The sequence below is a fragment of the Mus musculus genome, chromosome 7, assembly GCF_000001635.26.
Source record: "Mus musculus strain C57BL/6J chromosome 7, GRCm38.p6 C57BL/6J".
In the NCBI taxonomy this organism is placed as follows: domain Eukaryota; kingdom Metazoa; phylum Chordata; class Mammalia; order Rodentia; family Muridae; genus Mus; species Mus musculus.
Genome location: NC_000073.6, coordinates 49,752,509 through 49,775,974, shown reverse-complemented (window position 1 = coordinate 49,775,974; position 23,466 = coordinate 49,752,509). Strand labels below are relative to the sequence as shown.

Below are 23,466 nucleotides of genomic sequence, written 5' to 3'. Positions count from 1 at the left end.
TATCTGGGCCCATCCGACTCTCTCTCTGCATAAACTTCTCTCTCCAGCAAGCCACATTTTTCTCTGTTGAAGGAACCTGCTGAACCATAGTGGTGCCCAAATGTTGATGGTGACAGTAATTAATGCCAGTCTAGAGGCCCAGAACCTTCTGTGAGGCTGACATCTCGCTACAGTACAGGGCTTGGGTATGGGCTATTTTCTCTCCTACTCATGAAGATAGATCCTTCCAACATCACTCTACTCTGTTATTGAGATCTGACTGTAGACTTACTCGCTCCTGAATGTTTGATGCGCAGAAACAGTAGAGAGTAACTTAAAACTGGCCACTGAGTCTAGCCGTCTCCAGAGCCCACAAGGCTCAGTGTATTCTTATGGGTATCCCCAAAGGCTGCTTCCCTTCTCTTCTCAAAGCCCAAGACTGTTATGATGGGAACACATCCAGCTCCTCCAAGCCCAGCCATGAGGGAACCCACCAGCAGGAAGAAAACTTCTACTTTTGAGATGGGGTTTTACTATGTAGTCCTGGAAGACCTTGATCCTTGCGCCTCAGCCTCCCTGGTGCTAGGATTACAGGCAGGCATCCAGCTCTGTCTCCTTGAAGCTCACTTGCCAAGATCCCAGACTGCTCTAGAAGAGTTGACATTGACAATGTCTGCTGTCTTCCAGGAATACAAACCCATACTACAGGGAACGGTATTCACTCAGCAGTGTCCACCAAAAGTTGAAATGTAATCAGGACAATAGACAGTCATTGAAGTCAAGTGACTTAGATCCCCCAGCACAGAAGCTGCACCTGTCCCATGATGTAACTGGCACAATGTGCTCCTCTGGGCACTGCCCCTTCCCTCTGTTTTCCTTTCCTGCCTGTTTAATGTGTATCATCGAAAGAAGGCTGGAAACATAGCTCCATTGGTAGACTTCTTACCTAGCATGCATAAAGCCTTGGGTTCAATCCCAGCACTACAGAAACCAGGCATGATGGGGCAAATTTATAATCCCAACACTTGGGAGGTAGAGGAAGAAGAATCGCAAGTTCAAGGTCATCTTGGATTGCTTATTGAATTTGAGGCCAGCCTGGGCTACCTAAGACCCTTTCCCAAAACAAAAGACTAGAAAAGCGCACCACACTGAGTCTTTCACAGTCTAGTGTCCAGGAATTTTAGATTAACCAGCATTTGCAATTGAAAGGAGCCTGGATCAAGAGAGAAACACAAGAATTTAAGTTTTAATTGAATATACTAAGTTAACTGGAAACCTGGAAACAGGGGTACTTTAACAGAGTGGTTAAAGAAACCACCTGCAGGGAGCTGGGTAGATGGCTCAATGGTTAAGAATATTTGCTGCCCTTACAGAAGACCTGAATAACGTGTTCCTAGCACACACATAGGTAGATCTGTAACTCAGGTCCAGGGGATCCAGTGCCCTCTTCTGGTCTCTGAGGGAACACACACACACACACACACACACACACACACACACCCCAAAATACTAACAATGGGATCAGGCTGAGTGGGGTTTATCCTGACCCTGCCACTTCCTAGCGCTAGCTTTTCAGCTCTAGAGCCCTGAGCAAGGCTCAATAGTGTGCCTCAGACTCCCCATCTGCAATATAAGGATAAGAATACAAATTTAACTGGGCAGTGGTGGCACACACCTTTAATCCCAGCACTTGGAAGGCAGAGGCAGGCAGATTTCTGAGTTCTAGGCCAGCCTGGTCTACAAAGTGAGTTCCAGGACAGCCAGGGCTATTCCAAAAAAAAAAAAAAAAAAGAATAGAAATTTAAATGAAAAACTAAAGACATGAGGGTAACAGTATGGCTTTATAGGATTGCTGGGGAATTATCGGAGTGCCAAGAACATACAACCTAAAATTATAGACCTCTGCAGTGTTAGGAGCTGTGATGCCATCCCCAGGGCCCTTCACTGTACCATCCCACTAATACCTCCACAATTTTTAGCAACTAGAACAACACACAGGGTTTCTCCATTTATTTTTATTCCTCGGTGAAATACAGAAGCTTGTCTTACAGCTTCTGTGCTGACAGAGAATCAAGGCACAGTGTTCACTCAGCTACATGCAGCCCAACAGCACCGTGCCGCCAGGAGACGAGACTGCCTGTAGTGCTAGGGCCCCTCTGCTCAGGTGGCCCTGGAGGAGTGCTTCAAAGCTGGCCTTACACCCAAAGGCACCGGGACCTCCAGAGATCCCTGTTTGCAACCTACAAAGTATAAGTCTATGATATAAACCTGTTCTCCAAAAGCTGCCTGGATGATTACATGAGCAACGGGGCTCTCAACAACTGACGTGGAGTAGTGCCATTTTCTGATGGAGCCGCTTGGCTAAGGAGAAGCACACCACAAAGGACCACAAAGAGACTTTTTATAGAGCCCCCAAATGACTGATTTGGTGACAGGCACTGAGGTTTTCACGAATGTCCTCCAGCATGGTCACAGTTTGGGCACATCCCTGTCTTTCCCCAGGTGGAGGATGGCCTTATTTTCCAGAAGTTCCATTTGTCCGCTGCTGGGACTCACCAGGTTGTTCAGCATCGCTCTAACCACCGTCACCACAGGCACAGCGTACCCACTGGCCCAAGAGTCTGGCAGAGAGCCGAAGAATTTCCTAGCCAGCCATTCGCCTGGACGAGACTCTTGCCTGTCACACAGTAGGACTCTAGAAGACAGAAAGGTAGAGGAAGAGATGGCATGTGCATTTGGACCTTGTGGGATACTTCAGATTGAGTCCTGTTCCCAAAACCTGTCAACTGAAGCCCAACCCCAGGGGTACCTGTATTCGGAAATGGCCCTCATGGGGGTAATTACAGTCAAGGGATATTGAGGATGTGATAGAGCTGATGTCCTTCCAAGAAGAAAAGAGACCAGATATCTTCCTGTTCATGCAAGGTCATGCGAGGCCACGTCAAGAAAGTGGCGGTGCCCCCAAGGAGGAGGGGCACCTCAGCAGATATCAACCCAGTGATACCTCTATCTCAGAATTCCAACCTCCAGACTTCAAGAAAATCACTTGGCTCATGTGGTGGTTGTAAAGTTTGATTTGGTGCATAAAGGGGGTTTAAAAGGCAAGAAAACATTAAGCGAATAAAATTTATCACGTAAATAATAAAAAAAAAAAAAAAAAGAAATGCATGTCGCAACTACTTCCAGGAAGTTCCATATGATTATGAAGCAGCCCCAAGCTACTCTTTTTTTTTTCAAAGCTGAAGGCTGGGTCCTTCAAAGAAGCAATTCACCACAAGCTAACCTTGTTCACAAACGGATGAACAAGATGTTCTTAGCTGTCAGCCTCTCTGCTTACTCCTGGAAGCATAAAACTTACCCTGGCCGAAACACTGAGAGTCGATCAAACTTTAATTCTTCAACCTTGGCTTCCACTTCTCCCTGTTAAGATTCAAAATAAAATAAAATAAAATAAAATAAAATAAAATAAAATAAAATCACAATGCACTCAGATAAAGCATGACAGGGAGTCGCTGGGGCTTGAGGATAATCTGCTTCCACAGCAGAGGCCATTTAATCCTGGCACAATGACAGTGATCTGCTATTGGTCAAAGTGCAGAGAATAACTGCCAGTGGAACGCTCAACCACAGACAGGACATCGACATCACCCTCAAACCCCCCAGGCTCAGTGATCATGGCAGGGAAGAGAGGCAGCAAGACTGTGGGAGACAGAGGTCAGGGTGGGCCTGAGCGACAGTGTCTTTTGGACACACAGCACTCAGCAGCTCTAATTGCCTGTACAAGATCAAGCCAGGCAACATCCCAGTGTGGAGGTGGCTGTGGACAGCTGATGACTTCTAGAACATCATTGTCCCTTCTAGGAAGGTGACAATGAATTTTCTTTCAGGGTATGGCCCCTGGTAAGTTGGCCGTGCTCCAGGGGCACTTCCCCTCACTTATCGATGTCAAAACTGATCCAGAGAGGGTAAATGAAACATCAGTCCAACCCCTTTCAGTTCCTCCTCAGAGCTCCAGGCCTATGGTCACCTTTTTAGTGTACAGGCAGTTGTAATGGGTCAGAAAAAACATGGCGGCCAGGAGATGAGCCTCCACCCAGTGGATCATAGATGACCCTCCGTGTCAATCACTTCTGAGCATTTGCAACCTCCACCCAGATCTCAGAAACAAGTGAAATTATAAACAGAAGATGTTTTCAATTAGAAAGCCACGACTTTTCACACCAGGGCCGTAATCAGAGAGGCCAGGGGAGCTATAATGGGACTTGTTCTTCAAGGTCCACTCAGTAAAGAGACTGAGGCAGTAGACATAGGAGCTAATAAAATATGGAGCAGAGAATTCAGGGTGTCACGCCTGGGGAAAAAAAAATGTACCTAAGGCAATGAGGATCTCTGAGTGATACCTAGAACAACAGTGTGGAACTGATGAGGGGCGTTTATAAAGCATCCACTCTGATGTCCAGGGGAGGACTTTTAAACAAGTGCCTTCAACCTGAGTGACCAGATGAAAGCCCCTTCTGCTGGAGGTAGTTAGCATAAAGCGAGTGTGCTTCTGTGAAAGGATAAAGCCACTTCTGTGGCTTGATGACCTCTAAGCACTGCTCTGGCCTTGAAGGCAGATGACCACATCCAGAAACACGTAGCACAAAACCAGCTCTGCCCTCCTGCAGCAGCAACTCTACTTCAACGTTAGGAAATGGAACCTTCTAGTTAAAATCAGAAATAATCAGGTATTGTACTGGCAAAAGGCATAACTTTTCTGTCCTCTTGGCCACAAGAAAAATGGAGGGGAAGTCTCCATAGCTGAGAGGCCGCGCATCCAAGGCCGGGGTTCCCTCTGTTCCGCCCACTTTACTAAATAATCCATGGAGAACACGTCAGAAGTGATCTTTTAAAGCATACCTGCCTTCTAAGTATGTTTCTCCCAAAACAGTCCTCATAGCTTTGAAAAACATACAACATAACGTGTTTAATATTCTTTAAAAAAATTACACTAGTTACTTAGTATTGTCAATTTCCCTGTGACTATGGAAAACAGAACACTCACAAACCTTTACTTGTAGGTATAAGAAACTGCTGGACTTATCGGCCCCCCTGGAGGACAGCAAGTTGAAATGTTTGCACCCTCCTGCTTTCGCCAGCTCTGCAGACTTGAGCACATAATCTCGGTCAACACGAACAAACCCTTCCTGGGGGCAAAAGGACATGAGTTATTTCCAAAGGTTGCACGCTCATGTTAAAAGACGATTCCCCTTCCCAGGGATGGGTGGCGGGCTGGGAGGCCTAGGGGAAACGGGGTTCTAAGTGAAATGCATTTAAGCCATAGTCGAAAGCCAGGCTTATACTCTGGGAAAGGCTTGGCGGTGATTCTCCAGATGGACACAACAGCTTCAGCAGTGGAGACGAATGGCACTACAGCACACGGATGGATGGCAATGAAACCCAGACAGCAAGCAACCCCACTGTGAGCGGAGGAAACAGCATGGCCTCAATGGCAGGCAAGCCTGCTCTCGCTCACACAGGCTCCTCTTCTTCTGTTATTATTTATTTACTAATTATCTATTGATTGATTGACTGGTTGGCTGTGCTGCTCATCACTGAACGCACAGCCTCATCCACCACAAGCAAACCCTTTGCTGTGGAGCCACAACCACAGGCAATACCTCTTAACAATTTTACAACTTTGCTGATTTTCTTTTCATCAGCTCCACCGTGCTGGGTTCTCCAAAGTACCACATAGGAACGCCCAGGCACCATGAGAATGGGAAATCTGCTATCTAGTTTATGTGGCGCCTTTACAAAATACTTTGGATTTTATATGGCAATGCATTTTCAATTTTTTTTTTAAAAAAATGGCAAGTGTATAATCAAAAACTGTTAGAAAGGGACCTCCCGAAATGACTTAGTGGGTAGAGATGCTTGCCACCATGAACCTGTGCTCACTCTTCAACCCTGTGTAAAGGTGGGAGGAGAGAACCAACTCTGCAGAACTGTCCTCAGGCCTCCAGGAAGTGTGCTCGGCTTGCTCACTACGACACACACACACATGCACACGCACACGCGCACGTGCACATGCACACACACGCACACGCACACACACACACTTTTAAATATTGAGAGAGAGCTGTGAGTCTAAAGACAGCCCAAGTTACAAAAACCAACAAGGTTGGAGACTTCCTCTTCCACACTGCCCTAGGTTCAGTCCAGGGAGGTCAGTGGTATGAACTCAGAATGTAAAATATAGTCATCCAAAAATAGCTGAATAAAAAGGTAATTCCAGTTAGGATTGAAACAGGAAAACAAAAAAATGGAACCCCGGGGTAATGGGGAAAAGGGAGAGGGTTGCCCCAGAGCCTCACTGAAGGATGTTTTCATATCCCAGAGTGAACTGAACCCAGGTCCTCTGCAAAAGCAGGTCACCACTGAGCCATCTCTCCAGCCCCGGAACTCATCTTTTCATGAAGGAACTGTCACCGTCATCACTGGTGTTTTGTACTTCGACGCTCAGTTAACTCACCTGCCAGCTTGAACTATACACTGACTCAGATTCGTGTTACTGCTTCTTACGGTTAGAGCTAAAGAGGCAGGTGAGGTGTGCATGCCTGCAGTCACAGCACTTGGAAAGCAGAGGCAAGAAGACCACGGCAAGTTTGAGGCCAGCTTGGTTTTCACAGCAGGTTCCAGACCAGCCAGGGCTAATAGCAAGACCATGTCTCCAAACACAATAAACAAAAAAAAAAAAAAAAAAAAAGTGAAGCAAACCAAATTTTAACACTTAGGGAAAGATAGAGTGAGAAAGTTGATTTCTTGATCTCTCAAAATGGACATTTTAGCTATGCAGAGAGTAGACAGGAAAAACGACAAACCGAGAGTCTCCCCAGGTCTCTCTCATATTTCTTTCTTTCCCCTTACTCTAATTAAAAGCAACTTTAATAACTGCTTTATTACTCACAATGCATAGTTGGCTAGTAACATACATTTTTGTCTTGCCTTAGCACAATGCTTGGATTATTATAGCTGTCTGTGTCCCAATGCTTTTTCTTTCTCCAGCAGTTCCTTTAAAAATAAGAGAGGCACAACCAATCACAAGCCTCCAGACTGACGCTATCTCTCTCGCTTAATCCAGGGCCAGGAGAGGGATAATTTGATTAAACTGAGACCCTAATTTATTTGGCTTTAGTTCTGGATCAACCTCCCCTTAATAGAGTGCTGTCGCCCCCAATTGTTTGATGGGAATTAAAGTGACATAAATACCATGGACTCTTTCAAGCTGATTAGTCAGCGAAGGCATATCAATACCACCCCAGCCATCAGCCTCTGGCGTCCTTCCTTTCACCAGCCCAGCTAGCAACTGACAACAGCTCCTTGAAGGACCAGCACCCACGCCAACGTGCAGACCCCCACCCCCAGCCCATCATCCCGACTCAATGGGCTCTGGTGACAAGGTGCCTACACCTTTCTCCAGGGCTGTTCTCCGGACAAAGCTAAATATTGTTTTATTAGCAATCAATGGCTGTTAATCCCAACCGACTTCACAAATCCTCTGAGCCCTCAAGCTCATTATAAATACGTACTTTGCCAAGCACGCTAAATTTTAAATTTCACTTCCTTCACACTGGCGGCGTGGCCTTTTAGCTGCTGAATGAGATGCTAAAGCAAAAGGGTCAATGGCTTCCAAGGACTCAGAAAACAAGCTGAAGTGAAGTCTCTCGGAATGTCTGGAGGCACCAACGTGTGTTAGGTTTGGGGAAGGGTGGCATAAGGAAGACTCTAGTTATACGCAGAAGGGTTATATGTGGCTTTCATATTATACACGCTTATTTAATATTACTCTAGTCCTTACTCTCTACTGCTCAAGTTAAAAGCAGTAGAAAAGCAAACTTCAGAAGCTATTAGGTACCCTCGAGACAGTTTTTCTGAAAAACTACCTCACTGTTTAGCCACACACAGAGAGAAAATCCAGGCCTCTCCTCAGAGAGTATAAATTCCATTGTGCTAGTTGAGTCTTCAAATCCCACAGCCAATGTGTTCTACTCAAAGATGGAGAAACTTTCTAGAATAAGGAGTTAAGTTTCCACTGTAAATTTCTTTCCCAAGATCTATTCAAAAAAAAAAAAAAACGTACACCTAGGACCACACCATGAGCAAAGACAAATTCCCCAGATACTCTTGAGTCTTATTAAAATACAAAATACGAAAATGCACCTTTACCAGCTGTGGTGGTGCATTCCTTTAATCCTGGCACTTGGGAGGCAGAGACAGGTGAATCTCTGTGAGTTTGAGGCCAGCCTGGTCTACAGAGAGTTCCAGGACAGCCAGGGCTACACAGAGAAACCCTGTCTTGTCTTGGAAAAACAAGGACAAACAAACAAACAAACATGAATCTTCTAGTCTTTTTGAAAACTAATTAACAACAGTACAATTCTGTGGCTCTCGAACAACTCATCTTTGCCATTCTCTTCTTGCTTTGAGATAGGATCTCACGTAGCTCAGGCTGGCCCCAAATTCACTTATGTAGCCAACAATGATGTTGAAGTCCTGCTCTTCCTGCCTCTACCTCCCAAGTGTGAGGATTACAGGCCAAGAACAACTCATGTCAAGAAGTGTGATGATTTGAGTGAGAAATGTCTCCCACAGTCTCAAGCATTTGAATACTTGGCCTCAAATTGGTGGCACTGTTTGGGATGTGACCTTTTTGGGAAAAGCATGTCACCAGAAGCAGGCTTTGAGGTTTCAAAGTCTTTCACAATCTCCAGTGGGCTCTCTGTTTTCTGCTTGTGGTTTAGAACCTGAGCCCTCAGCTTAGTGCTCCACCTTGCTGCCTCTGCTCTGCCATCAGGGACTCTAACCCTTAAAAACCATAAGCCCAAATAATCCCCTCTATAAATTGTCTTAGCCACAGTGTTTTGCCACAACAATAGAAAGGTAACTAATACAAGATATCTAAGAACTGATAGTATCAGAGAACATTCTGGAACAACAGGCTCCAGCCCCTTCCAGAGGAGGAAGGCCTATCACTGTGTATGTGGTCTCAGCTGTGATTCTGCTTAGGATTCTTGCTCCTTCACCTCTTTTCAGTTCACCCCTAAATCAGAGTGAAAAGCAGATGCTGATAGATGGAGAACTGTATTACCCAAAGCCTTGTGCTGTGTCCTGGATGGCATCTCCCTATCTGATGGACAGAAATGAGAGACCGCTCTTTCTTAGAGAAAAGGGTATAGACACTCAAGCCACACAGCCGCTGAGGATTCCTGAGGCCATCACTGCGCTCATTTCAGTCACTCTTCAGGTGAAAGGGAGCTGCGTGCTAGACCAGGAGGGGTGCTCAGCAGACACTAACCCACATACTCAAGGCTACACCCTAGCTACCTGTTGTCGCATAGGACCTGAGATCTGAGGACTTCACCATTTCACAGGCCTCCTCCTGAACATCAAATAAAATAATGCTGTTCCAAACAGGTCTGGGCATCTTATCCTGGAAAGAAAGGAACGGGAACAAATACGCTGGCTACCAGGGCCTTGCTGACACCTGCACAGATCCGCCATTACCTCGCAGAAGTGGCTGTGGCTGACATGAGGGTCAGTGAACTTGGCTGTGTTCTAAACAGACTTTATCTGTGGGAACTAAAATTAGAACTTACTGTGTTTTCACGTGGCATAACATTTTCAGTCACTTAAAGACATCTGTTGCTCACAGGCTGTACGACAATTGATGGTGCGTGGCATTCAACACCCAGGCTGGATTATCAGAGTGTATTAGTGGAATCAGAAGACATGACATTCTACAGATGCCTAATAAATGCTGTGATGGCTGCATTAATGTTAATCACTTTAACAGGATCAAGAATTTGACAGTACCCACAAATCTGGACTCTACTAGAGTCCACTGCTAATAGGGGAGACACATGAGGGGGAGAAACCGCCCAAACCTGATACCCAAATCCTTCTCATACTGCACAAAAGGATAATGCTGCATCATCCCCAGCAGTCTTTGACTTTTGCTCTTCAAGGTACGTTTGCTTTCCAAGGGTATCCCGGCCTTCACCTGACCAAGCGAGACTGTTAGAACTACAGCGCTTGGAAAAGCAGAGGATGAATATAGCTGCAGGCCTTCCAATGGCAAGTCCAACAGGGAAGCAAGACCAGCTAGCTCTGTCAGATCTCCCAAGGAACCCGCAAAACAGATTCCATGCTTCTAACCTTAGAGATGCCCATCCAGAGCGCCTGGATTAGGGCCAAGTCAGAAAGCCACTGAACCAGCTACACAGCTGTGGCCTGTGAGTGCGGAAGGAAGGTAGCATCTAAGCAGCCACTGATGAAAGAAACCGGTTTCCAAACAGCTGAAGAAAGCTAAGCCTTCTGCCTAGCATCAGTTCTAGTGGAAATCCATGGGCAAAAGAATAGTCTAGGTACTAGCCCTGGGTCTTCACATATAATCTCACTTGGACAAAGAATCACTGCAGAGTTAGTTCGTAATGATGAGGCTGTACTGAGCAAACTGGCTCCTATCGCAATATCAACAACTCGTGTCCTCATAACACAAGACAATGTGGACCCAGACGCATGCACACAGGGAAAAGGTCTTATGTAAAGACAACCATCAGAAGGCAGGGGGAGAGCCCAGAAGAGAACACTTCCATCAGTTGAACCACCCAATAACACCCTGACCTTAAACTTCTAATCTGCAAAGCTGAGAGGACACACATGCTGCTGTTTACCCAATGCTACTTCGTTAGGGCCATCTTAGGAGACCATTTCAAAAAGGCTCGCAGGGGGACTAGCCAGCTACTCAGAACATCTGAATACTGAAACAGAAACCAACACTTCTCTAGGTTTCTCTACTAAAGACTCTAACTATTGAGGCAAAAAGTATTTCTGTAACAAATAGCTACTGAAAGAGATAAAGCCTGCCAGCAGCTTTGCAGTGTTCTGCTGACTAACTGCTTGGCAAGTCCTTTTCCAAAGAGGACTAGTGACCCAGAATCCAAGCAGGGATATGCTCAAAAAGCCACAAGCCCCTCTAGCCATTTAAGTTACTGCAACCTCTGAACAGCATTATAACCTTGAACTTAAATTCGCTTTTTTTTTTTTTAAGGTCTCTGTTCTTTGCTTTGGAGACAGGGTCTCACAAACTCCTGACTGGTCTCACACTTACTATGTAGCCTTGGACTCCTCGGTCCTTCAAGCTCTGGGAATACAGGTACATACCACCTCACCAGGCCTTAAAACACCAGGTAATCTGAGTCTGACATCTAGAACCTACAGAAAAAAACACCAGATTAAGTGGTGGTATACAGTGTATTACTAAGGCAAGATAGGAGACAGAACGAGAGAATGTCCTGGGAGCTTGGAGGCCAGCTAGTCTGAAGCATGGTAAACAAGGGAGGAGAGATTCCTAAAAGCTGTCCTTTGACCCCCACATGTGCACCCCAACATATAAATCTGAATGCACATGCACACGCATCCACACCCACACACCCACACACCCACACCTATCTTTCTAGAAGCAGCAACAGCTTACTTCCCGGCCAATATCCTCTTGACCCTTTAACTACTAACTCATTTCTGAGACTCTTCTCCTGGCTGTTCTTTGCCCTTTTGTATTTATTAATTACCTTTATCTTTCCAAGCTGATTTTAAAGACAAACTAAAGGCACTGAGTGGCCTAAGAGGTGGGTGGGAACCACCTTGATTAAAAAACTATTTTCTTCTGATTAGAACTACATTTTCAGTGCGTCATTTAACATTTCCCCAGATACCGTATGAGGCTTGCCTCACCCTATGCTCAATGCAGTAGTTCACTTTGCTGAGTCATCGCCAAAGCCAGGCTTGAGCCTGAAGCTGAAAGCGGCAGTGTGCTTTTGGAGGTCATGTTTATTATTATGATGGACCCAGGAGAGAAAGGACTGCACTGGCTGAGCGGGAACATGACCCCTCGGAGAGGAAGAAATGCCGTTCTTCAGAAAGCACACTTCTCTGGAATCTAGCTCCCACCCCGAGCTTCCGAATTGGAAGTGTAAAACTGCACAGGACACAAATGCCCACCTCTCCTAGAAACATTTGTAGAATTGCTTTCTGTATCACCCAGAAGCCCGGAGAGACAAAACTGAGCTACTATTCTGCTGGTAGAAACCCACAGTTCACAACCATAGCAATCTACTGGTTTATAACAACTACTGTAAGTGGGGCAGGAGAGATTAAGACAGGCCATTAATCTGTGTTTTCAGAGGGCCTGAGTTCAATTCCCAACACCCATACCAGGAGGCTCACAACTCCCATTTCAGATAGCTCCATACCTCTGGCTTCCATGAGCACCTGTAAAACATGCGTGTGTGTGTGTGTGTGTGTGTGTGTGTGTGTGTGTGCGCGCACGCACATACACACACACACATACACTTTGAAAGAGAAAAATAAAATCTTAAAAACAACAACAACAGAAAAACAGTGGAAGTCACTGGAAAGGTTAATGCTGTCGATTTGACCTGACCTGGAAGCAAACTTCTCTGTAGGGCATTTCTAGATTGGGTTAATTAGAGGTGGAAATCCCACCCTAAACGTGGGTGGCACTATTCCATGAGCTGGGATCCTACACTGATCAACAAGAAGAAAGTGAACTTGGCCCTGTCATCATCTTTCTGTTTCCAAACTAAAGCTATAATGAGCTGCTGCCTCACGCTGTCGCCACCAGGTCTTCCTGGACTGGGCCCTCAGATTGTGAGCCACAATAAACCTTACCTTCCTTAAGTTGATTTTGCCAGGTACTTTGTCACGGTGATGAAAAAAACAAAACAAAAAACAAAAACAAACAAACAAAAAAAACCCACCAAAAACGAGCTAATACAATCATTACAGCAGAATCAATGTCCTACATATTTAATAGATATAGCAAGCAAATCCTGCCAGAGGAACAAACCATAATTCAAGATCTAAACCGAAAAAGATGTGTAAATGTTTGCCCAGGATCTATATTATAAACCATGACTTTTAACTATGCAGTAAACTCTAGCTTCTGGATAAGGGGCTGACTCAGTTTAGCACACCATTAAGGAGAAAATAAAATGGGTATTAAGGCAGTCTTGCGTCAGTGAGGGCTGAGTCACGCCTGTGCTGAGTCACTGCTGGTGGCTAAGGCATCACGGGGGCTGACCGAATCGTGCCTCTGGGTTCTGATGAGCCAGCTCCCAAGTCTAAAGGATGGCTTGAAAGCAGATTGGAGCAAGTAAGAGCGAGACAATGCTTCAAGCCGAAAACATTTATTATGGAGAGAAATATAGAGCTTGCCGCCCACAGCATGAGCCAAATGCTTTTGCCCAGAGACTGCTGGCCGCTTCCCTTAGTCAGAGGATGCTGTGATGATTATAACGTCTGCCGGAGGCTCGACCACGTAAATACTTGTGATGTATCTGGCATTCAGCCTTAACTCAGAAGCTATTACGTGGAGATGATGACCCTATCTGAAACACCCCGTGGTATAATACAGATGGGATAGCAGATGGACTCTTAAGCTCACTTTTACATTTAAGCACTGCAGTATGCCCCAGGAAAAGGGGTAAGCAAGAAAGGAATCCTTGAGGCGGTAGAGATGGCGCAGCACTTGGGATCTCAAAGTGCTTCTGCAGAGGACAAAAGGCGGTTCCCGGTCTCCCTGTGGAGGAGCTCAGCAACACCTGGCACTCTTCTGAACTCTGTGGGCGCCTGCATTCTCATGTGGACACAAGCCCTCTCCCCTACACATACTCTCATAAGAGAATAAAGTCAATCTTGGAAAGAAAGGAAGGGAGAGATCCTTGAATCCTGGCCAGTAAGAGAAAATGGTTTATTTCTTGCTCACCGCTCCAGCCTTGCTTCTGGTGGTGCCCAGGCAACAGAATCCAACATCATGACCTTGAAAGGCAGAAGCATAGACATCCAGCTTCTCAAAGTCCACCACTTCTTGATTCTAGACAAGGAAGGGCACAATGGCACACAGCGTCATACACTTAAAAAAGAGGCAAGGCACTGTGAGATGAAAAGAATAGGTGACAAATGATTATCGGAATCTTTAAGTTCATAACATTAAATTTGTCAAATTCCCTTTTCCTACCCCCCCCCAAAAAAAATTAATTTGGAGTTGAGTGTAGATGGCCACTCAGTGGCCAAGTGCTTCCAAGATACATGTGAAGCCCCGAATACCAAGCAATGAAAAACATTGCGTGAGAACTGATAGTCAATGATTCACAGATATGTCCACAGAACATTTAACTTCAGTAAGTAGAGTGGGTCAGATTTCAAATATCAAGGTCATGTGTACCTTACCTTTGGGAAAAGAAAAATACCATCCTATACTTGACCAGGAAGGAAACCATTTGGGTAGGATGTGAAGACAAAATGGTAATTAGAATCTCAAAGAAGATCCAGCTTTGAATCTTACAGATATGAAATTGTGGCAAAGCTTTTATTGTTTACATTCTTTTTAAAATTTATTTTACGTGTACGGGCACTTGGTCTGCGTCCATGTCTGTGTACCACATGTACTACTGTCAGAGGGGCCTAGAAGAGGGCATTAGATTCCCTGGAACTGAAATTAACAGATGGTTGTGAGCCACTCTGTAGGTGGTGGAAATCTAGCCCAACCTGTGGTAATTGCTGACCCTATGTCTGTCTGAGTTTTGTTCAGCTGTAAAGTCTAGGTGCTAATCTTCAATTCAACTCATGAACTACCTTCATTAGAATGAGCCAGAAGGAACCTGAGACAAAGGCATTTTCTCAGGACTCTTGCCACTACCTGTGAGTCAGCCTCTGCAGCTGTACAGCTCCCTCCTCAGTATTCCTCTATCTCGCCCTCCCTCCCCCTTCCTCCCTCCTTCTCTCTCTCTCTCTCTCCCATGGCCAGTCTGGCCTCCAACACCCACATAACTGAGGCTGACCTTGAGCTTCATCCTCCTGCCTCTACCTCCCAAGTGCTAAAATTACAGGTATGCTCCACCACATCCAATCATAGTGTGCAAGAGACTGAACCAGGGACCTTCACTGTGCCAAGTGAGCACTCCATCAACTGAGCTGCATCCCCAGCCTCCTGTGTTCTCCTCTATGGTATTTCTAGCCTCCACTGAGATTGGCAAGCTAAGAGAGGCGCCACTGGCAGAAACAGAAGCAATTTTGAGGCTAGCCTATCCTCCTTAGAGAAACACTGTCTTAAACCTAAGCCACTCTATCTAAGAGCAGAAGAATGCCATCAAACGTGCAGTGTTCCATTACCGTCACACAGGAGTTCAGATGCTATCTTGGGTTGTCACTACCTTTAGTTCCCTCTGAAGGATTTTCCTGGCATGATACATACTATATACTAAAGAAAAATTAAATTAAACACGGCCTGGTTAAGAGGAGTGCCACCAAGTCTCTGCTCTCAAAGAAAATTGCAATCTTAGGCTCCACTGTCCAGGAATCTGCACAGGGAGGGTTCAGGAAACCAGACTGTGGGGTTCACCCAGCACCCACCTGAGCCCAAGCAGAGATGTCTATTTTAATCAGCAAGTTCTGATGCACCAGGCATTGGTAAAACAAAACGACCAGGAAATCACGGAAATCAAGGACCTGCATTTGCAAGTGTGCACACTAGGCAAAAGTGGGGCCCATGGGAGACTGCTTTGAGGTCCCAGCAGCACACTACGCTGTTTAATTTGCTGCAGTTGATAGGTAACTCTTGTTTACTGGAGAACAGAATGTCCACGACTCTCCAATTTAAGATACTTGGGCATCATTTCCAGATGGAAGTCTGGCATTACCATTTGCTGTAACTTCAGGAAGCCAGTATGTGTTTACAAACACACAAGTCTGGGGAGTCAGGGGCTGTGGGGTGGATTCCTGCTTGGGAGAAAAGTCCTTGTCACACTTTTCCATTCTGATATTGTGAAACACACTGGTAAGCAAAATGTGCAAGCAGTGCGCTCTAGGAACTATAAACAGCGCCTTTCTCTGACTACCATACCCCATTCCAATCTAAGTTCTGAACACAGGACTGCATTGCAGGACGCTAGAGTGTAAAAGGCAGGCCTACAAGCCAGTCACAACCCAGGGATTAATGGAAGGGCTCTTCTAAATCCATCGTGCCCAATTTTGATGATTTCTATGTCTCCACCACCACCTGGCCTTTGGATAATGGACACCTTCCCCTCAGCAAAATGGTTGCAGCTACATTCCCTTTTAGCCCCAGCTCAAATACCCACCACATTTTTATAAGCTTCCTCCTCGAAGGTGAGCTTCCTCCGACCAATGAGCGTTACTTTGGAAAACAGGTTCTGTCCCAGGATTTCCTTTAAAAGTACTTTGCCAGTTTCCCCGCTGGCGCCCAAAATAAAGACGGATTTATTCTGCATCTTGAAGTCTTCCCGAAGCTTCGGCAGTGCTTCCTTGTCCGCCATGCTGGGGAAACAACACCCGTGGGTCCTGTCTCAGAGTGCTAGGTGACACTCTTTACCCTGGGGGACAAGGGTTGTTAACTGTTGGGCAGAAGAGACTCACTCTACACAGTCCCAACCCTAGGGAAGTGCTGAGTCACAGCTCAGACAGTGGCCAATCCGAGCACCTCACAGGTGCCCGGCTGGATGAGCCCAGGTTGTCTCTATGCCACCAAGCCTCGCAGCCCACGGTAACCCAGCCTGCTTGGGCAGGGCTGCAGGGCCCGGCTCCATTCCCTACCCGGGGTTACCTGGGAGCAGCCCCGGACCCCTCGTCCCCACTCTGCAACAGTAGCATTGAAGCCACCAGCGCGGCTACGACCGTGCCCAGCACCGTGGGACCGAGCATCTCGCCGCCTGCAGCCCCGCTGTCTCCCCTCCCGGCAAGGAGCCCCAAGAGGTCCAGCCGGAGCCTACCGGCCGCGACGTCTTCCGGGTGACAGCGCGCTCGCGGCCCCGCCCCACCGAGGGCTGGAGCTGAGCGCGGGACCCGCCCCTGCGCGGGAGCTGCACCCAGGGCTCGAACCACACTCCCCGGGGCTGAGCTGCAGCGGGGCGGGGCGTGGGGGGGGCGTGGGGCTGTGCTTCACCCCAGCACAGATCTCCTCCCTCCGTCCCCCATAACCCTAGTTGCAACCGCGTTCTTCCTAACCACCTGGGGCCAGAGCCTTCAGATTTTAGATAAAAGGCATCCCGGACTTGACTCTTGGTCCCCAAATCATCTCATTCTCCTCGTTAAAAACTAGTCTCTTCTTAGGCTGGGGACGTAGCATGTAGCTCAGTTAATCAAGCGCTTGCCTGGCATACGCAGAGCCCTGGATAAAGTTGGATGTGGTGGCACAAGCAGGCAATACCAGCAAGGATGATTCTCCTTGGAAACAGAATGTTCTGAGTTCTAGGACACCCTGAAATATATGAACTTCTGTCTCAAGAGCGAAGGAGGACTTATTGGGAGGAAGCTCTCAAAACAGAGGTAGGAGAGGCTAGTACCAGGTGAGTAAGATCAAAATATATAAACATGAAATTGTTAGTAAAGCAAGACATAAAAAGAAGAAGAAGAAAAAAAAGCCTAGCTCCACTTAAGCTCTATGAAAAACAAAACTCTTTCTTGCCTCTTTAAAGACACATATCCTATTCCCTCAAGCCAGAAGCTAGGGGGGCTCCTTTGACCAGTTTTCAGGTTGATCTCCCTGCCCAGGTGCTGGCCCCCTTCTGGATGGTTGCGGTAGGAAGAGTTTCCAAACCTGATCCAATTCACAACAGGATCAATGGTTAGAACACAGCTATCCACACTGGGCATGCCCTGGATTTTGGATGCATAGAGATTAGAATACTATGACTCTGAGATACTTTCTAAACTGCATTTATTTTGTGTGTGTGTGTGTGTGTGTGTGTGTGTGTGTGTGTGTGTGTGTAGAGGTGTTATGACCGGTGTATGAAGGTCAGAGGGCCCCTTGCAGGATTCAGTTCTCTCCTTCCATGATGTGGGTTTGCCTTGATCTAACTCAGCCTCTCCCAGACTCCCTCTCCCAGAGTCAAGTCCAGGATGTGATCCTGAGCTAAGAAGGATGGGCTGTGAGTGTGATGCTCCATCGCTCCATCTAGAAGCCAAATGAAAGGTACTTTCGCCCCCGCCTTGCTGGTTGAATGTCATTATATGAAAATCTGGCCTAGGCGTGGCATTCAAATACTTCCACACAGGTTTTTCCACTCTGGGGAGCAATACAAAGATGCAATGAAGACTAGGGGTGGAGCCCTGCTGGGCAAGGACAGGGAGATTAGGATGATGGGTAGCATCCTGTGAGCCCCTGCCCTGGCTTGCCTGCCTTAACCGCTGCCTGTTTGCAGGGGCTGTGTTGAGCGCTTCCTGTTTATTCTGCCTCTAGAGTCCTTTTCCGACTTGCTGCAGTCAGATGGACTCTGCTGTTTGCAGTTTAAAATGGAGGCAATGGAGAACACTGTTGTCCTTCCCCACTGGGCTGCCACAATGCCAGGCTGTCAGGATGTATAGGTGCTGCCGTGCACCTTCTCAGAGACTGCCATATGAAAAGACACCCTCAGATCTTGTCAGCTCACATGGGGGACCCGCGTATTGAATCTCTTAAAGAGATTACTGACTGTAGCAAGCCTATGCTTTGTTTTTCAAAATTGCGATATAGTATACTTAAAATCAAATATTCAGGTTCTAAGAGTTCAGGTCATGATTCTAGAACCATAGTGTATACCATGGCTAGGTACACAGCCCAATTCATGTTACCCCAGAACATGCCTTTGTTCTTCTACTTAGCTCTTCCAGGGTTTCTGAGTTCAATTCTGAGCAACCACATGGTGGCTCACAACCATCTGTAATGGGATATGATGACCTCTCCTGGTATGCATGAAAACAGCAATACATTAAATAAATAAATAAATAAATAAATAAATAAATAAATAAATCTTTAAAAAATATATATATTCCAGTATGGTGGCACAGGCTTTTAGTCCCAGCACACAGAAGACAGAGGCAGGAGATCTCTGTAAGTTTAAGGCCAGGCTGGTCTTCAGAGCAAGCTCCAAGACAACCAGACTTCCATAAAGAAAACTGGTCTCCAACAAAAACCATGTAGGGCTGTCAAGAGGGTTCCTCACGCATATATTTAAAAGTGTGCCTTAGACCCATGTTTGTCCAATTTGAGTTCATTTTCGTGGCCCTGGAGCTGCGTCCTGTGACATGTGGGTCAGACAGCCCTGAATGTTTCTTTCTGAGTAGCTGCTCTATGGTGGTGCTCTCTCCTCCTGCCATCCTGGACTGTTCCCTGGTAGCCATGGCAACCAGGACACAGCAACACAGTGGTAGCCAGGTCGAGGGTAAAGATAAGATTAATGACGATATGAATGCTCCCCAACAGATGTCTTAAAAGCCATAGGACCTCTCTTCCCTTCCCTGAACACAGCTACAAAAGACCTTAAGATTCTAGAGCACATGTAGAGTAAAAGGTTGGTCTCAAGAGGGACTCCATGACTTAACTTCATGACGTCACCTCCCGTGATAGGGGCATCACCCACACTCCTGCAATTAGCCCTAAACCCCTGCCCCAATAAACTCACTAGTCTCGCCATGTTGGACTTTAGCAAAATCATACCTGCCTGTCTTTTATGTCCCTTGGGAGTAAATAGAAAGGAGAAATGAATACCATGGTTGTTTCCCACTGATCCAGGAGGCTAGGTTAGCCCACATCCTGCTTGTAAACAGGTTAGGTTTGCTTCCAGTTATTTTTCCTGTTATAAACAAGGATTTGAACATTTCACAGCAGTCTCGCTGTGGATGTGTTCACATCGCTCTCCCAGGGCGGGTGCACCATTTCAGACGTCACCCACTTGGTATCATCATTCATCTTTAGAGGCCAAGCAACTCCCCATTATCCTTTCAGTCAGAGCTCTATATTGTGGCACATGCAGAGGCCCATTTTGAGTCTGCCTTTCCCAGGATCACTTTCAAGCTGACCATGTGACTAAGACCTCACCCAGGCGATGATCCATAGCCTCTCTAACGTTGGTTTTCCCATCCGTGGATGAATGAGGACAATGACCTAAGCCGCAGAGCTGGATCAACTGGATCATCATGAGAGCGGTCCATACAGCATCCACTCTGGTGTTCATCAGAATCAGAGAACGGCCAGTAGCAATGATCTCGTCACACTTGGATGCTGAAGCACACAGCGGGAGTGGGGTGGGGGTGGGGGTGGGGGTTCTGTTCTGGCTACTCCAGGGCATCTCTTTAGGAAAATAATGACAGATGAACATTAAAAAACAAAGCTGCCTGGGCTTGCCCTTGACTGACTAGCTCAAGATCAGTAAGCGTTTGTTGTTATGCGTCTTCTGTTTCCAACATGTTTGTGTGTCTCTCTGTGTAGGCTATGTGTCCTTGGATGCCTGAAAGAAGACAAAAGAGGGCATTAGATTTCACAGAGCTGGAGTTACAGGCGGTTGTGAGCTGTCTGGTATGCTCTGCTTCGAGGTTATCCTGTATTCTTTACCACTGAGCCATCTCTCCAGCCCAGGACCAGCTGCTTTTAAAGATGCTGAAAAGAGTTTGCTACTCAGTTAAAGAAGGATTTCACTATGAGAGGGGAATGCATTGGGATCTATTTCCTCATAGTAGCCAGAAAGGAACAGCCTTCTACTTAAGGAAGCGCATGGTAACTGGAAGAAAACTGGGATTCAAGTCTTCCACTTAAAAAAAAAAAAGTAAAAAACATGCAACAATACACAGTCCTGTTTAGAACTTTATATATTACTGATTTAACACTTGTAGCTTTTGAAGAGGATCAAGAAAACAGAAGGAGAGAGAGAGGGGACAGAGAGAGATCTTTTTAGAAACACAGTAGACAAAATTCGTTTTACAGGTTGTACAGGAAGAAAGGAGCAGAAGGAAATTTAGACAAATGAGGAAAAGACCAGGGAAAAATGGCTACAGGAGCCATCACAGCTCTGACATGACACTGAATAGCTGGCGTTCAGACAGGAAACGCCAGTTCTCCAGGGCATGCTCTGTGTGTAAGCTCCCATGCACCTGTCTGTACCCAGGAAACACATTCAGACAGTCCAGCCTCAGCTGCTCTGAAGTAATTGCAGATATCAAGCACCAGAGGGCGCCAGAGAAGGCCGAAATGCTCGCTCATTCGGATACCCAGGTGGTCCAAAATGCCTTCTAATTATTTATAAGAAAACTTAGAGTTGGTTCTCTGGGTTGTTAACGTATGGGACAATTATGCGTGTGAATTTAGTGTCTAATATACTTTCAGTGTGAGCCGGGTATTTCATAAGTAAATAAGCAGTGTGGGAGGGTTCAGAAAGCAAAGGGATGGCCTCTAACGCATGTGTGCAGTCACTCAGCTGCTTTCCGTGTGCCTGGTGGTATGTTAAACGCCAAGGACAGAAAGACAGGCGGAATCACATTTTCTGTTGAACCCATGTGTAACAGAGATTTTAAACTTAGTGCTACTTTGCTAATTTTTTTTTTTTAAATCTGGAATTCTTACACCCTCATCTATTGGACTCTTTAGAAGAAGTATGTGATGGTTGAGTCAGGCAAGCACAGGAGGTTTAGGCTCGGACTCTATTTGGTTCGGGTTTTGCAGCCCACCCCCTTCTTGTAATAGTGCACTGGTAGGTTATGCCCCGACCCATAGGCTTTATGTATACATCCCATTCAAATAAGTCACCTAGCAACCACAGGACTCCCTCACGCCCTCACCTACAAATAGGAGGTGTGTGTGTGGCGGGGGGGGGGGGGGGTTCTCACCTATGAACAACATACACATTTATTGACCTCTAGTACCAAGATTGAAACAGTTTCTGTTCAAATGTATTCCCAGTTCATCCTATAAAGAGTGGAAGGTTCAATCCAGCATAAACTAGCTTTGGATGCATGCACAATAAGTCAACTGTGTCCTTTAGTTGCCTTTTAGAGAGAATCTCTACTGACCACCTTTTTTTTTTCTCTAAGATTCATATGTACACTGTAGCTATCTTCAGACATACCAGAAGAGGGAGTCAGATCTCATTACAGGTGGTTGTGAGCCATCATGTGGTTGCTGGGATTTGAACTCAGGGCCTTCGGAAGAGTGCTCTTAACCTCTGAGCCATCTCTATTGACCATCTTATGCCTATGTGTAATTGGGGGTGCTTACGATTAAAATCAGATGCCTTATTAGGAAGAACATGCGCAGTAGAGGAAATGATTATATAACCTATCAATCAAAATAGGAAGCCACCCAAACCATGAGCCTTAGGGACCAGCACCTCCTCCCCGTGAAGCCAAAGCAACAGTTGGGGCTCCTGAGTATATTCTCACACTTGGCCCTCTATCAATTTCGACAGTTGTATCCCTTTCTGATCTTTACCCAAAATGAAAATATCTCCCTGCTTTTGCAAGTCTCTGTGAGCCCTTCTTTTCAGTTGTGGATAAAAAAAGCCAAGAACATGACAACACCCAGGCTGGACTCTGAGCACAGGTGACAGTCAACACAGAGGCCTTGGAGGGGGACAGCTGGGCACCAGTTTCACTTGTGCTAGTTTCTTTCACCCTCCTTATGTCCTGGGTTCCTCAATCTGTGACTAGTTCTTCCCGCGCGGATGTTGTGAAGATTGAATGGATAATCCACGGAGAGTGCTTGAAATTATATCATAGTTAAGAGCCCAGGCTGTATTCAGTACTGCCTAGGCCTAGAATCCAGCTGCCAAGATTCACTACAGAGCGGGAAGGGGAGTCATACCTATCTGACCCAATTTACAGACAAGAAGATGGAATTCTGCCACCTGCTGGCTGAGTTAGCGCAGTGAAGTTCTTTTAACTTCCAAAGCCTATAAAAGGGAATGAATCCTCCATGCTGCAGCGAATATTAACTGAGGTAATGTACATGAAGCTCCCTGAAGTCAGCACACATGCCCGTGCTCACCTCTCCAAGATGTGGTATGGCTTAGTTGCTTTTGCACTGTGGTCGCCATAATTCCTGACAGAAGCAACCTGCTCCTGGCGGCTGAGGGTTTCAGTCCCCGGAAGGTTCAAAGGTGCAGCTCGGATCATGATAACTGGAGTGGGCAGCAAAGCAGCAGACCAGAGTGCTGCTGGGCTACAACTTTCAAAGGCCAGTCCCTAGTGATCTCATCCAGCCAGATGGGTCACACCTTCCGGAAGTCCCACAGCTTCCCAATACGGTTCCAGCGGCTGTGCTCGGGAATGCGTGCTCGGCGCACGCACGAGGCTGTGAGGGACATTTCAGAGTCGAACTAACTTTCACTGGAGCAAACTATAGCCTGGAGAAAAGCTAGTTCCACGTTTTACGATCACGTTTCTCATCGAATGAAATCAATAATAAACTGCCAAGTCTATGCCAGCAGCACTCGAGGGGGAGCAGGGTTCAGAGTTTATCTCCAAGAGACATGGAAACACCTATAAATCCCCCCCTAGAGTTGGCTTGTCCTTTCCATTGAGGATTATCTGGGGGTTGTGAGGTAGACAGCCAAGAGGAAGGGCTGTGCAATGGCCCTTGAGGTTAAGAGTCCTTGTAAA

At 46.4% G+C, this 23,466-nt stretch overlaps 1 protein-coding gene and 2 long non-coding RNA genes across 9 annotated transcripts; all 3 read right to left on the bottom strand.

The window, feature by feature from the left end:
* Window positions 1-1,974: 1,974 nt before the first annotated feature.
* Htatip2 (HIV-1 Tat interactive protein 2) lies at window positions 1,975-16,930 on the bottom strand. Of its 7 annotated transcripts, none has more exons than XM_030242770.1 (7): window positions 16,830-16,930; window positions 16,182-16,433; window positions 13,808-13,915; window positions 5,028-5,165; window positions 3,338-3,399; window positions 2,536-2,674; window positions 1,975-2,219 (listed from the first exon to the last, which is right to left on the bottom strand). In XM_030242770.1, exons 2-7 carry the CDS (start codon window positions 16,374-16,376, stop codon window positions 2,175-2,177), a joined length of 687 nt encoding a protein of 228 aa, XP_030098630.1. In that variant the 5' UTR covers window positions 16,377-16,433; window positions 16,830-16,930; the 3' UTR covers window positions 1,975-2,174. The 7 variants fall into 7 exon arrangements, with proteins under 7 accessions (XP_030098630.1, XP_006541052.1, NP_001139521.1 ...); XM_006540989.1 differs by having other exon boundaries at window positions 16,182-16,377; window positions 16,664-16,875; NM_001146049.1 differs by having other exon boundaries at window positions 1,976-2,674; window positions 16,664-16,869.
* Window positions 5,813-12,344, bottom strand: Gm45986. The gene is made up of 2 exons (XR_001778126.1): window positions 11,132-12,344; window positions 5,813-7,032 (listed from the first exon to the last, which is right to left on the bottom strand). It is a non-coding gene; the product is annotated as a predicted gene, 45986 (long non-coding RNA).
* Window positions 16,931-19,813: 2,883 nt separating the features above from the next.
* On the bottom strand, window positions 19,814-23,120 carry Gm32962. The gene is made up of 2 exons (XR_391460.2): window positions 22,853-23,120; window positions 19,814-20,324 (listed from the first exon to the last, which is right to left on the bottom strand). It is a non-coding gene; the product is annotated as a predicted gene, 32962 (long non-coding RNA).
* Between the last annotated feature and the right edge of the window lie 346 nt (window positions 23,121-23,466).

Coding starts and splice junctions, on each gene's coding strand:
- Htatip2 (NM_016865.3), bottom strand. CDS start 16,761: ATGCTCGGTCCCACGGTGCTGGGCACGGTCGTAGCCGCGCTGGTGGCT. Junction 5,166..13,807: donor CCAGAAGCAAGGCTGGAGCG/GTGAGCAAGAAA, acceptor TTTTGCCCCCAG/GAAGGGTTTGTTCGTGTTGA. Junction 2,675..3,337: donor CTCTCAGTGTTTCGGCCAGG/GTAAGTTTTATG, acceptor TCTGTCTTCTAG/AGTCCTACTGTGTGACAGGC.